Source organism: Tenrec ecaudatus, chromosome 6, assembly GCF_050624435.1.
Source record: "Tenrec ecaudatus isolate mTenEca1 chromosome 6, mTenEca1.hap1, whole genome shotgun sequence".
Classification (NCBI taxonomy): domain Eukaryota; kingdom Metazoa; phylum Chordata; class Mammalia; order Afrosoricida; family Tenrecidae; genus Tenrec; species Tenrec ecaudatus.
Window position 1 is genome coordinate 128,208,811 of NC_134535.1, and position 14,999 is coordinate 128,223,809.

The following is a 14,999-nucleotide window of genomic DNA, read 5'->3' on the forward strand; positions in this document are numbered from 1 at the left end:
TTCAGGATCCATGCCCACCTGCTTCTAGATAGCCATAAAATCATTCTGTTACACACTGTTACTGTCCTTCCTTGTGTGTCTGAAAGACTAAAATCAAAACAAAACCCCCACTTACTAAAAGTAAAACAAAGACCAAGGTTAAAACTTTAAATAATATTAATAATGAAATTCAACCCTTAAATAACACCAAACAACAAATAGCCCCAGAATGTCCACCACGAAAATGGCCAGGTGCGTTGTTCCTGCTTGGAGAGTATCCCTGTTAGAGCAACCGCTGAACCGAAAGCCACTGGGCATCTTTTCCAATGCAGGCGCGGAGAAGCTTTGAATGAACGAAGGGAACATGAGCTAGAGCAGGATGGTGTATAACTGTCTACACACAACTCTGACATCATCTGAGTTCAACAAGTTTACTAAAATGACAGCCGTGGCCTTGACAATACTGAATGCAAAATACTGGTGTACACAGGTTTTACAGCGAGGCTCCCAAAAGCCACATCATGAAGAAAAAAAGAAAAAAAAAGGTTTAACAGATGGGAGAGGCCTGAGGGAAGGCAAGCACACTGATTTTATTGAGAAAAGAAAGCTTATATACTGTAAGGTTGCTGAAGTTTAATAAATAAAGGTCAACTTATAATATATAAAAACAATATAAACATTTATATGCTACATGCATATCATATAATTTAAAGTAATAATTTATATACGGGGAGAGATGCCAATTCATGTTCTTCCGATTTTCCGCGACAAGGCACACACGCAGGAGGTGTCTATCCGTATCCATCTCCAGCCCACGAGTTTATTGTTCTCTGACGTCAGTGCCCGCACGTAGGTCTGGGACGTTTTGCACTGAGAGTTCCAATGTTTATCGTCGATCCCCCTGCAACCGTTTTTGACAGGCCTGGCTTCTTTACATCGTGTTTCATAAAAATATTGTTTGACGGGGGAGTTGCCGGTTTTGATCTCCCCCAGCACCGTGACCTGGTGTCCCCGAATGTCGATAGCCGACGACTTGTCTGTCACCCACAAACTCTCACTGTCACATACCGAGTACTCCCCTCGGTGACTCTTATGCTCCGCGTACCTTTTCCGCCGAGACGTTCTGTTCGCCACCACGGGGTTGCCCACGTAATCCTCCATGAGATACAGGGGCGGGGGCTCCAAGGGGGTGCTGTCACTCAGCAAGACCCGGGGCGAGTTGTAACGTCTCTGCTGCCGCAGCAGTTCCGTGTCCATGGCGGTCACTGGCTGGAAGTCCGACTTGGTGGGCCCCGCCTGCTCCGGCTCTCTCGGGGGCGCCTCTGCTTTGGGCAGCGGGCTCTGGTAGTTCTCCTTAACGTCCACCATCTGCTTGGACAGCTTGTTTTTCAAGATATCGGCCTGGATCAGCTTAATAATGAGGGAATTTAGCGAGTCTTCCGGCAAACTCCTGCGATCCATGTTGTTTCCTTGGATGCCACGGAGATAAGCGAGAAATATCACATAAAACAAGATGGACATCACCTTGTTCAGCTGTAAGATCTGAAAGGGAAACACAGGTGTTAGTCGTGGCCTGTGGCAGCTGACTCAATGACCTTCTTTCTGGCCCCCAGCGGTCCACGTCCCTCTGAGGCAGGGCCGCACCAGCAGGACTCCTCTCTGGACGCTGCGAAGGTGCACTCTTTCTTTCCCTGATCCCCTCAGCAACTCAATGCCACTCTCCCTGAGACTCCCCAGACCATTAGCTTCCACTGACTTTCTACGAAGGTGACTGTGTGATGCTACACAGGTGTCTGGCATAAGTCAGCGGGAGAGAGAGCTCTGATACAAAAATGATCCCAAAGGCAAATGGAGAAAACCACATGACGCAAGAGGGCCCTCCTCCTAGGGGCCGGTTCACAAAGAGGACCGAAGGCAGAGGCAGCAAAAGGGGGGCACCCTCCAGGCCCCCCCCGACTCTGCATCCTTTCTAGAACACATACTGCATTGAGCGAGCCCTGTCTCCCTCATCCCGAGGCACCCAGTCGTGTGTGGACGGCACCCTCTTACAACCTCAGGCCTCAGGCTAGCCTAGAGAGTTGCACCGCCCCCCCCCCCCGCCCCCCCCCGCCGCCCCGACACAGGACGAAGGCATTCGACCTGAGCGTGCATTTCCATCCTCGGGTTGGCAGCACCCACGGCCGCCTGGAGGGAGACACCTGCTATTGCTCCTTTTCTCAAGCCAGGAGCACCCCAGGTAGGCTCATCTCTGACTGTCCACACTTGGTGGCCTCTCTGACCCTACTCTGAGGAAGGAGTATGTGAGACCACGGCGCTCTCCGTGGAAGGAGTCCAGTTCAAGGTGTTCAGCTGGGCTGGCCAAGAAGAGGCTTCTCCTGGCCACCTAACGGATCCCCTCAATCCCAAGACCCTCGTCCCCAAGCTGCAGCCTTGCCAAAGCACTACCTTGCAGCAGGTGGAGATGCACCAGCAGCCAACTCAATTTAACGTGTCCCAGATAGGAAGAGTCACTGTTGGTGGATTTTTTTTTCTTTTCTTTTTCTCGTTGGGCTTCCTTCAATTTTCCATTGAAGAAAAAAAAAGTTCCTTCTGGTGGTGCTGTTCTAATTCTCCACCTGCCGTGCTGAAATGGCACGGCGGCCCATGAGCGTGCTCCCTCTGTTGCCATAGTAGAACTTCAACACACAGGGCTTCGGTTGAGTCCTTGTGGAATTGCAGGGCTGATCTCGAGACACCTTCCGCACTAGCCACTCCCTCAGGAGCGCAAAGCCCAGCGTTCCTGAGAAGGTTAGCCGGGAAGGAGACGCTACCCAGGAGGGGAGGGGTAGTGGATCTAGAGATGTTGAGCTGTACCCCATGACCCACACCCTCCTCCGTCTGAAGGTACGTGCTCTTTAATTACCATTGCTACCACCTTGCGGGCCCGAGGGGCCCTTCCGTTCCTCTGGAAAGCTCGGTCGAAGCGTGGAAAATGACAGCCCTCTTCCCCTGGCTCTGCTATGGTATTTTCAGGAGGAAAGTACAAAATCCAGGGGGAGAAGTGAAGGGAAATAAACAAAGGTGGCACAAGAAATAGAAAAGGAGGCTTGCTGATTAAGGACTTGGGTCTGAGGCCGCCGATGCCAACAAGGTGATACCCGGGCTCCAACACTCTGACTCTTTCCCACTCTTGCCTGGGTTATCTTTCCGATGAGATAGCCTTGTCTTTCAGAACGCTGCGGGCATCTTGCCCCAGCTTCCTCCTCCTGACTCCGGGCATGCTTCTGGACACGAGGACCCTCCTACTTCTACATAACTGATCCCTTCAAGGCCAAAGTGAAGGGATAGATTCTAACTTTGGCTGCTGAACCCTGGAGATGCCTCAGGACTTGTTGTCCTGGGGAAATGGTTCCCCCGGTAACTGGTCTCCTTCCCCTTCTGGGTACAAGGGACACTTCCTTTACGTCGGCAGGCCCACAACAGGAAGCTCCGAGGGAGCAGTAAGCATGAAGTGCGTGCCACTAGAAGTGCACCCACGAAAGACAGAGAATGCAGCTGCAACAAAATCCTTTGGGACTATGAATCTGTCCAGAAACGATGTATTAGATCCCCCCAGAGTCCAGCCACTGTAAGTTAAGAATACACAGGATGCGTACTCAGAGGAAATAAATCAAGTGTGGTTAGCGAGAGGAGGCCTAAGGTAGAGTGAGCCCAGGCATATAGTAGAGGGGTTATTACAAGGGTGTGTTGATGGGAAGAATGGATTGGGGGATGCTCCCAATGGGTTGGGGGAACCAAAGTGTATTGTCAGACTCACTGCCATCCAGGAGTTGACTGACTCACAACGACCTTGTAGGATGACAAAGGATTCGAAGAATAGGTAAGGATATACAAAGCGAGCATTTAGGATGACTCCTTCACTCTGGTGGGGTTGTTAGGGGACAGTGAGTTTACTCTGACGCCTGGGGACTCTGAGGACAACAGGATGAAATCCTGCCCAGTCTTGATTGAGCCAATTACTGCAGCCACTGAGGCTGTGCATCTCTGGAAGGTCCTCCTCTTCTTTGCTGACTCTCAACTGTGCCAAGTGCGATGCCCTCAGGAGAACCCACAATGCATGTTAAAGAAGAGGCGAGACGCCCAAAGGTATAGAGAAGGTTCTTCCTGCTCCCACCCTGACCTCCCTTTTCATCATGTTAGGACTGGGCTCGCCCCTGGCTCCTGATGCGGGCTGCGGCCACACTCATGCTTCACAGCTCCCTGAGTCTGAGTTAAAACCTGGGTAAACGGTTGGCTCCCTTCACCTTGCACACTGTCTACCTCTGCTGTTGAAATCAGACTAGTTCTTCAGTGTCCGAATCGAAGGCTACCATCTCTAGGAAGCTCCGCCAGGACCCTCATCAGTAATTCCTGCTCCTGGGTTGACCCTCAGTCTGTCTTCTGCACTGCACCCATGGCAGGCATCACATCCCTCCTGGCACTGGGTGGTTTTCTCCCTAGAGTCTAGGAACCTGAGCCTCATCTCTATTTTGTCTGCATGGTATCCACATTCACTCTCAGCAGGAGGGGCAGGCATGAGTGGAGTGAGTTCTAGTGGAAATGAGAGTGGCTGGAGGCCAGCCCAGCTACATAATATGTGGCACCCAGTGGAAAATGGAAACTCGGGGCCCTTGTTTAAACACTGGAGTAGGTGGGGCGGTGGCAGGATGTGTATGGCCACATGAGAGTCAGTGGTGCAGGCCCTCAGGCACAGACCCCATGGTCCCATGGGACTTCGTGTTCAGAACCCATATTCATTGATGGAATTAAGAAGGATTTCGCAACCATGGCCAGGGAGTAGCAAGGTCCAAGCCCAGGGTACTCCTCTAGGGTGACGGCACTGCTAGCACCCCTGGGAAGCAACCCTGGCTGCGGGAGTGAAGATGGCCCATCTTGGGGAAAAGACACAGGGCTCCAAGGGTCTTGGTGGGAACAGTAACATGAAGAACCAGAAGCTGCAGACAATGGTCACGTGCTTCCATTTTCAACTGCCTTCTTGGGACACTGCCCCTCTCTGGGCATTGCCAATCCAAGGAAGGGGCATTCAGAGGGGAGGGGTGGTGAGAGAGGCCAGCATCACCAGAGAGGGCCATCTTCTCACTGGTATGGTTAAGGATTGCCCAAGTAGACTGTTAGCTAGTTCTAGTTAATAGTTAACAGGAAGGCACCCTGATGGGCAATGGGGAAGCCCTGGGCTGCTCATCCAAAGGTTGGGAGTTTGAACTGACCCAGTGGCCCCGAGAGAAAAGGGCTTGGAGCTCTGCTCCCATACGGTTATAGTCGAGAAAACCCAACAGGGCCGCCCGACTCAGATCAGCTCGAAGGCACAAAACGCCAACAATAAAACAAACAAATGAAAACATCAGCCCTGGAGTCCATTCTGATGCACGGTGACCCTATAGGACAGGGTAGAACTGTCCCCGTGGGTTTCTGAGACTGTCGCTCTTTGTGGAGCTACAGCAGTGTACCTCTAGACGCCTCCTTTCTCCCTCAGAAAGTGAGCCCTGGTGGTAGAGTGGTTATGAGTCAGACTGCCATCCACATGGTGAGCAGTTCGAAGCACCAGCAGCCCTGGGGGCACAAGACTGGGGTGAAACTCCTGCACCCAATTACAGCCTTAGAAACCCACGGGGGCCCCCATGAGTCAACATTGACTCGAAGACAGTGAGGGTTGTTTTTCTTTTTTTAAATTTTGGTTCTCCCTCCGAGTGGCTGATGGTTTTGAACTGCTGACCTTGCGGTTAGCAGCCCAATTCCTAACCACGCTGCCCCAGGGCTCCTAAAATGAGAGAGAATATTTACAATTTGCTCCTGGAGGTGGTGATGGTAGGGCTGAGAGCACAGGTCTCCTGACCCTTATAGTTAAACCTGTCCTTCTTAGGTCCCAAGCGCACAAGCCCAGCACAGAAGAACTCGGTCCAATGAGAAAAAGAAGCCCCCCAATGTCTTTTCACATAAGATTCGTACATGACTTCTTCCCTCCAGATGTGAACACTTGCCCTGATGTCCTGGAATACACTGGTGGGAGTGACTCGTCTGCAGACCCGTCAGTGTTTCTAGACTATGTGCACGGCTGCGTCCAGAACGCCACTGCGACCAGCAGGGTCTCGCATGTTCCTCAAGAGCAAGAATTAGCCAGACTGGTGGGACTAGAACTCATCGAAACACAGAGCCATAGAAACGTGAAGCCTCCTAGTCAGTCTCCTCATTTATACTGAGCACAATACCGAAGCCTCGAGGGGTGGACAAGGGCTTCTCTGCTCAGTGGGAACTTGAGCCTGGCAGAAGCCAGGCTGCTTAATGAGCGGGGCAGGGGCACACTCAGTACAGTGTTGACCCACAGTGCGAAACCCAGCCTGTTGCTGGTGAGTCGGTTCCAACCCCGGGTGCCCCTCTAGGGCACCACAAAAGCCCCGTAGGCTTCCCAAGGCTGTCATCTCTCCAGAAGCAGCCTGCCACGACTGTATCCTATGGACCACCAGCCTCTTCGTTAGCATTTGGTGAACATGACCCAGTGCGCCACCAGGGCTCCGCAGCTCGTAGTGAGCGCATACACATGGTGAGTAGCATGCGCACCTGCATGTTCAGCGGCAACAAGAGGCACTGCTGTGCCGTGCCAAACGTACCAAGTACCAATCATTTCGAGTCAAGAGTTCCTTTCTCCACCCTCAGCTAGAAGCAATCTCTCATCGCTCCATCAGGCTTGCTCCCGAATGCCATTGCCAGCAAGTGCTTCCACCTTGGGTCAGTCATACTGGTGATGGCAAAAGAAAAGACAGATCGCCAATTGGAGGCAGCGCTTCCGAATGAGAGCGGGGGGTGGGGGGGTGGTGTTTTTGTGTGTGTGTGTGTGTGTGTGTGTGTGTGTGTGTGTGTGTGTGTGTAAAGCATAGCTACCCCTGTGACGACTAACCAGAGGCAGCATTGCGGAAGACAAGCCTGGTGACCACCTCTGAAAGGACACAGCCCTGTCTACGCGATGGAACAGTTCCACCCTGTAACTCTTGGGGTGGCCTGGAGTAGCAACCGACTCGATAGCAACTGGTCGGTTTCATGATTCCATTTGCAAAGAGGTCAATTCTTAGCTCCCATCTCTTGCTCATCACCGCAGCCTTCATTTCCCACCCCGGTGCCCCCAGAACACTAGTCCTGTGAAGTGGGGGCTGTGGCTGATGGGCTCAGACGAGATGCGCCAGAGGGTATTTAAATCCAGGGGGTGGTTTCTATGCTTCTGCTGCAGGTCAGCATCCTTCATAGAGACCGCCATCTAGGCAAGCATCGTCCTGCATTCCTCGTTGTCTGCACGGCTCCTCTTGGATCACGGGGACCTTGTCTTTCCCCTCATCGTGCCTGATGCCTGGCAAGGGCTGTCCACCGTGCACAGGGTCATTGGAAATTCACTGACTGAGAGGAGGATGTACTGAGCGTCTACTAGAAGCAAGCCCTCCCCTAGACATGGCTTACGAGCCGGTGCGCAGGTATGGGCCTCTGCCAAGCCTGGCTTTGGAGGCCAATCAGCTCTGCCTTCTTCCCCCCAAAGAAAACACAGACCTTGGCTCTGAAGTAGGCCGTGGTCCCTAGGCTCTTTTTGGTTATAATTGGAAAAAGAGCTGTTAAAGACCTCAGTAAAACCCCCTTCCTACACTGCCCCCAGTGCCCATTTCCCCTGCTCAGAGTTTTCCAAGATCCTGACCAACGTGCATATGCTATTTTCCCACTTAGACTCTTTTCCCACATATGGTGTTTTCTCAGTCCCCGGAGCAACATTCCTACAAGCTTTCTCCATCCCTCAAAATACGCAAAAGAGAGCAATTTCTGGTTCCTCCTTTTTGGCTCCATTTCTAATGCACACAGCGGTTCCTGGAGGTATTCAGGGAGCCGCTAAAAGGGTTGGGGAAGTAGGCATGGAGAGGGGCACAGCGCCTGAGCCCCTGTGACCCATGTCGGTCTGTCACACTGATAGAGATGGTGGCGGGGCTGAAACTGACCTCTGTAGCTTCCCTCACGGGCACACCTACTCTTGTGGCAAATGTATGAGGGTGCTGGTGGGCTGGTCTGAATGGCCGCCTTGAGAACAGCAATGCCACGTACCCAGTACTGCCACCTCTTTGGTCTTGAACCCTGAGAACTCCACCAAGGTAAGTACTACTACATTTCCCGTTTCCAGGTTGGGAAACTGAGGCACGAGGAGGTTAAATCACTGGCCTACAAGCAGCACGAAGGAGCCCTGGTGGCGTAGTCAGTAAGCATTGGGCTGCTAACTGCAAGGCCAGCAATTCAAACCCACCAGCCACTCGGCTGGAGAACGAGAGGCAGTCTGCTCCCTTAAAGGTTTCTAGACTCAGAAACCCAAGGATGCGTCGGAATCGACTGAATGGCGGTGGGTTTGGCAAGAGCAGAGCCGGGAGTGGAGCAGTTTGCCTCCTGCATCCAGGCCCTTAATGAATGGGCCAAACTGCTTCTGCATCTGCCTTCAGCCTCAAACTCTTCAGAAGGCTTCTTTCCACAGCAAGTCCAAGTTTCAAGCCTGGAGCCAGGGCAGCAGCGGTCGTCAGCAGGTTGAGCCCATCCCCTAGAAGCCATGGCCCTAAGTCTCCCCAAGAGGCCACTGCCCTGTTTCCTCCTTCTTATATTCCCCGTGGAAGCAAACACTTTTCCGCTTACTCTCATCCCTCCTGGCCCTGGTGCTCTCCTGGGGCTTTCCCTCTGTAGGCCTCACAGGTCCCTGCAGAGCCTTGTGTCCAGGGCAATGCCGGCCCAAGCCACTGGGGTAGAGAGCAGAGAGGGGTCCTGGGATCATTTCTCTCTGAATGTGCTAGATTGTCACGATATAAGTGCGAGAGGCTTCATGGTTTCTTGCTTTCTGGGCATCCTCTGAGGCGAATGCGTCTCCTGGCTGGGGCTCACGAGGACACAGTCCAGCTGTATCCAGCAGGGCTTGCTTCTCAGGAGGACTTCTGATTCATGCCGAGGCCTCAAAAGACCACATCCTGCCAGATCACCCTACTATCTTGTTCAGTGAGCCCAAAGGGCAAGAGGTGGGAAGGCCAGAAACTTAGAGCAAAGGGACAGGAATGTGGTGGGAACTTCCCTGGAAGACCCGCTCAAAGGCTGCCTAAGCGTGCTTCCAAGCCCTTGGCAAAGTTCCTTCAGAACTGGCGTTGTTTGGGCACACAGATCCCAGGGACTCGAGATGAGTTAGTGGGGCCACCTGCAGATGCCAGGCTGTGATGGGGAGAGGGAGGGAGATGCTGGTGGTGCCACCACCAGGACGAGGCATGGTTTTGGTTAATGTCTTTATTAACGACCTGGAAATGGGGAGATTAATTAAAATGCACAGATGCCGCTCAAAGGGAAGGCTCAGCAAACACCAGTGAGGACAGACTAATTAGGCTCCAGCACCCTTGGGAGCTGGCAACCTGGAAATAGCATGATTAGACTCAAACTGGAAACCCAGTGGAGGCAAGATCAATCCAAAACCAACAAGGGAGGGAAGGGCTTGGGCGAGGGCGGGGCCAGGCACAGCCTGGGATCCCTCCAAGGGGTGAATGAGAAACGCACGCGCATGCACAGTGCAGGGAGGGGCGCCTCAGCACCCGCTGCCCCCCTCGAGCCCCCCGTGATCCTTTCTGGAAACCACTTCACTACCTCCTACCGCCTCTCTGACATGGTGGCAGCAATCGCAGCTCCTGTCTTATTAAAGACATAATCGGGGTTTTCAAGCGGGCCAGGCAGAGAGCCAAGCTCTCTGTAAGTCAGCGAGTGTCACCCGGAAAAGCTGTTGTGGACTCGCTCAAGCCACAGAACACCAGAAGCCAGCAGCAACGCAGAGTCTCTCTCTCTCTCTCTCTCTCTCTCTCTCTCTCTCTCTCTCTCTCTCTCTCTCTCTCTCTCTCTCTCTCTCTCTCTCTCTCTCTGCTGTAGCTGCTGAGAATCTCCTAACCGCGGGCAGGCCTCTATGGCACAGAGTCAAAACAAAGGCAAGGGCAGCAAGGCATTTTCTCCCGTTCCAACTCAACACTGACTGCAGAGTTCTCAAAGGACGGCTGGCCAAGGGCATCCGTGGGCCAGCTAGCTTCTGTGATCTCAAGCCCGACTCATAGAGAGCCCCCTCCTTGTCAAAGTCAAACTGTACCCTGTCGCTTTCTTCACTGGTGAGCTATGAGAAGTTGATCGCCAGGCCTTTCTTCTGAGGCCCCTCACAGTGAACTTGAGACTTCTGATTCTTCATTCAGCTAACAGCTCTGCGCCTAAAGCACGTGCACTATCCTGGACCTAGGCCTCCACTTTCAGATGTCAGTTTCCCGGTGGGAACATGATACACTGTCAGCCGGGAAGAGACACCAGAGAGCCCCTTAGAAAGCAGACTTCCTTCGTTCAGAAAGGAGGTACTGAGATCAAGCCTTCCTGTGGACCAGCAAGTGGGGAAGGGACTCTGAATGGACAAGGAGACGCTCTCCATGGGGCGGCAGCCGTCCTGAGATGGAGGTGCAAAGCCAGCCGTGGGTTCGCTCTGCACAGTTGCTGGATGAGATTTTCACATCCTGCAGAGCACACCCTGGCTGGCCCCACGCGATCAAAGACGGAAGGTATGGCGCATGTCAAAACAATGCGCACGGGGAGCTCCGAGGGGGAGGCAGGACCAGGATCCGCGGGCCAAGGATAGGCCTGCCCCCGGCTTGGCAAGGAGATCAGAAGGGAGCGTGGTCTGCCACTACAAGCCCCAGGAAATCCCTACCATACCACAACCCCCCATTCCGTGGCCGGAGGGGGGACGCGGAAGGATCTGCAGAGAAAATGTGAGTCAGTTCAGCTATTGGCCATCGTGGCATTGTCTCGTGAATGTTGTTTTCTTTGTGTGGGGCCTTCATGTGCCTCTGCTACTGTGCGTGCAGGTGTGCAGGCGTGCGCGCGCACGTGCTCATTCTCTCTCTCTCTCTCTTTCTCTCTCTCTCGCGCGCGCGCACTGGAGCACCCCTCTCCCCCACATGAAAAGGAGAGGTTATAGTTAGCCAAGTCACCCCGACATCGCCAGCAACCATTTCCAAATTACGGTCTTCTTCAGAGGCGTTTTCAATTGGGTTTCAATTCCAGCATCTGAGCTAACCCCGCTTCCATGTCAGAAACCACCGAGGAGAATGTGACGTCTAGATTTCAGGCCGCTGATGGACGCAGCCAGCACAGAAGCTGTCCAGGTCAACCTGTCTCTGGGTGGACTCTGGCCTCATGTGTCCATTGGGTGTCTGTGGGAGGCATCGGTGCTGCCTGTAAACATCTGTACCTGAGCGAACTAACCTTGTCACAGGGCGGGGTGGGAGTTAGGGGAGGCACTGCTGAGTCATTGACTCTCCCCACTCAGAATAAACCATGATGGGGAGGACAATATTCCAGACAGCGGGTCTATGTTATCCCCCCTGCCTGTCAGCAGGAGTCTCACAATGACAGACCAAAGTTGACTTTGACAGTTTCACACACCCATGACCTGAGAAACTTGATGATGCATGACCACCTGCTCCCACCGCTGACTACTTTGACCTGGGTTATAGTAGTTGGGTCCCAGACAGAATGGGAAAAAAATCTGGAGCACTGATGTGTGTGTGTGTGTGTGTGTGTGTGTGTGTGTGTATGCACACGAGGGTCTTCTAGAAGAGTAGAGTCCCATTTTAATTCCACTTTTCCATGAAATTTTTGAAGCCATATGTGTGTGTGTGTGTGTGTGTGTGTGTGTGTATGAGAGAGAGAGAGAGACCGTGAAACCATTGCCCTGAGACACTCTTTAAAACTTAGAACTGAAAGGATCTTTTAGCCAAACAGCAGAGGCACACACTCACAAAAGAGGGCATGACCCATGAGATCAGCATCCTACTTAACACCCATCCGTGTGAATCATGACTCCAAAGCAAGGAAGGGAGGGTACAGGGTTAGGGAACCTAGAACACTGGAGGGGGTGTAGATGGAGCACCTTTAGAGAGAACCCAGACCAGACACGGTGCAGTGCAACTAACGTGGCTGAGCAATTTGTATTGCAGAAATGATTCAATGGGATCCTCATGTGCTGTGTCAACTTTCACCAAAATGCAATATTATTATGACTATTTTTCTTTTTAAAGGAAGGAGTCGGCTTTAGCTCAAGAGCTGAAAGCTAGGGGAAACCCCAAGGATGGCATCTATTCCCACTCTGGTGGCCTCCTCCGAACCAAGACCACAGCTGGCTTGGCAACGCCCAGACCTCTTCTGGTGCATCAACTAAAGCAGCAGTAGCAGCAGCAGTAAGGCCAGGATCAACCCAAACCATACTGGTTTGGCCCAACGAGGACTTGGCCACAGCAAGTGTGGTCAGATGGCAGCCTCTCTCCTCCAGGATTGGCAATCAGATCGGTGTCAAATATAGCCTACCGCTCCCCTCGCATGCCACCCTCTTGCCACACACCAACTTCCTTTCACGAGGATGAGGTATTGGCAAGTGGCCTGTGGTTGCCTGTGGCATGGACCTGTTCTCGAGGATGCCCGTGCGTGAAAACTCTACTATCTTCCATCTCTCTGGGTGGCACCTTGCTGCTTTCGTCCACTCCAACAATGACAGACAAAGAAATGGAGGTCAAGAAGACTTCTCTCGGGTGATTTTCCGAGTCTCTTCTCGCCCACGTGTGGAATGAGACTGGGATGGGATGAGCCCACCGGAGCAAGTCAATCTTGGACCCAAACGGGAGTGTGTGGCAGACACATCATAAACATTATGACTCCAACCCCAAACAGTCTAGTGACTCTCTCTCTGGGCAGCTGGGCGCAAACCAAACGAGAGTTCATTCTCTGAAAGCAAACTTGGCACACAGACTCTGAAGCCAAAGCTGTCTTTAATCACAGACCCAAGTCATAATAATCGCTGTAATAACAGCAAACATTAACTGAGCCTTACCAGATGCTAGGGACTTTGCAGAACACTTTACATGGATTATCTCAATTAATCCTCACAGATACACAACTGTTATCCCCACTTTGCAGCCGAGGAAACTGAGGCTCAGAAGGATTAAGTAATTTGCCCAAGATCATATGAGAGTTGAAAGGCAGAGCTAAGATTAAAAGCCCAGTCTGTGTGACCTCACAAGCCTTGAGTTTAGCCAATATTATAGAATGTCTCTCAACTCATTCCAGAGAGTCCAAGGCACCTGCCACTCATGTATAGTAAGCTAGGGACCGAGTATGCTGGTATATTAATGCTTCTTTCCGGGTTTTAAGTAAAAGGCACTTAAGACACTTGTCCATTGAAATGTAAAGAGGTCATTTCACAGCCTTTTCATCCTAGCTGAAAGGCATGTGTATCCAACCCAAGCTCGGAGTATCCTTTACTCTTGAATTTGTTCCCCAAGAGGAGCCCTGGCTGAGGGCTTGTGCTAACTGAAAGATGGGTGATTTGATACCACAGCTGCGCTGCAGAGGGAGATGTTCAAGGCGGTTTCTGTAAAAACCACAGCCTTGGAAACGCTACAGGGGTGTTCGCTGACCAATAGTGTTGCGATGAGCTAGAATCTAGGGGAATCTAATTCGATTCTAACTAGAAAGCAACGCGTTTTGGTTTCCCCCAATGCAAGATAGCCCTTTCCTCTCTTCTTTTAGGATGACCAAGAACCCAGGAATCCTTTTAAAATACTGGTTGCAATTTTTTTTCGCAGGTGGGACATTTCAGAATCTTTGGTTCCCATAGATGGTGGTGCATTTGCTATTGGGAAGAGAAAGAAAATAATGTGAACTCTGGACATACCTCCTGTTTTCGTTCATTCATTAAAACCAAGTTGGCCATCAACTAACTGGCTTTGTGACTCGGGAGAATCACAGCTCTCCTCTGGGTCACCAAGGAGCTCCTGTGGCGTAGTGGTGATGAGTTGGGCAGCGAACTGAAAGGCCCACAGTTCAAACCTGCCAGACAGAACTTCCTAGTCCAGTCAAGAGTTACCATCTCAGAAAGCCACAGGGGCAGTTCTGCGGGGTCCTGTAGGGCTGCAATGAGTGGGCATCGACTCAGAGGCACGGACTTTGGTTTGGAGATGTTTCTGGGCCTCATTTCTTAACCACGTTTCTCCACACAAGGGCGCTACTGCTATTTTGATCAGGATGCTTCTTCCTGGTGAGTTTTGCCGCCGTACATGAGCAACTCTGGCCCCCATTCTGACGGGTCCACAGTGCTTCCTAGTCACGGTGACGATCAGACATGAGAAACAGTCACGTGTCCCAAGATCCTGTTTCAGGAGACCTCCATGCCTAGGGCTAAGAGTCACCTAATGTCGAGCTGGTGCTTCTTAAGCATTCAGAAGCAGCGATTCTTAACCATGTTTTGATCATTCGTAGATTGTGATACAGGATGAAAGGAACCTTTCCTCAAAAACACATTCACGTGTACATAAGGGAAAAGATATGCAAACGTTTGAGCAGTTCACAGACTACTGAAACCTTAAACTGTGGGTGGTTTGCTGTTGGTCTCACCCATAGCAACCCTATGTATGAACAAGAGAACAAAACACCACCTGCTCCCGGGCCAGCCTCATTTAAACCCCTTGTTGCAACCACTGGATCCACTCCTATCTTGTTGAGGGAATTCCTCTTTATCGCTGCCCCTCTCCTCTACCAAGCAAGATGCCCTCCTGGTTGCTTGGCAACATGTCCCAAGTACTAAAGGGTTGTTAGGAGTTGGAATCCACTTGATGGTAGTAAGTCGAAGCCTAAGCTAGAGGCTTACAATCCAAGATGAGAAATCGTTCAACTACAGTATTTCATGGGTGCTGTCACAAAATGTGGCCAAGAAATTAGATGGTGCCCGGCTATCAGATAAAATAGCATGTGGGTCTGAAAGGCTTGTCTCCAAATAAACAGCCATCTAAGTGACATGCCACCTAAGCCTACGTGATTGTAAATCATATAATTCGAGGTTGAAGTAGGGATTAGTATCAGAGCCTACATTGGGATAATCTGGATTGCAGAAGGCAATGGATGACAGTGAGAGCCCAGCA

General features: G+C 51.8%; 1 protein-coding gene across 1 annotated transcript in view; it reads right to left on the reverse strand.

The window, feature by feature from the left end:
* Positions 1-427: 427 nt before the first annotated feature.
* NTF3 (neurotrophin 3) overlaps positions 428-14,999 on the reverse strand; it is an 82,472-nt gene continuing 67,900 nt past the window's right edge. The window contains exon 2 of the mRNA XM_075553138.1: positions 428-1,521. Coding sequence (XP_075409253.1) covers positions 724-1,521 — 798 coding nt within the window. The 3' untranslated portion in view covers positions 428-723. The remainder of the gene's footprint in view (positions 1,522-14,999) is intronic.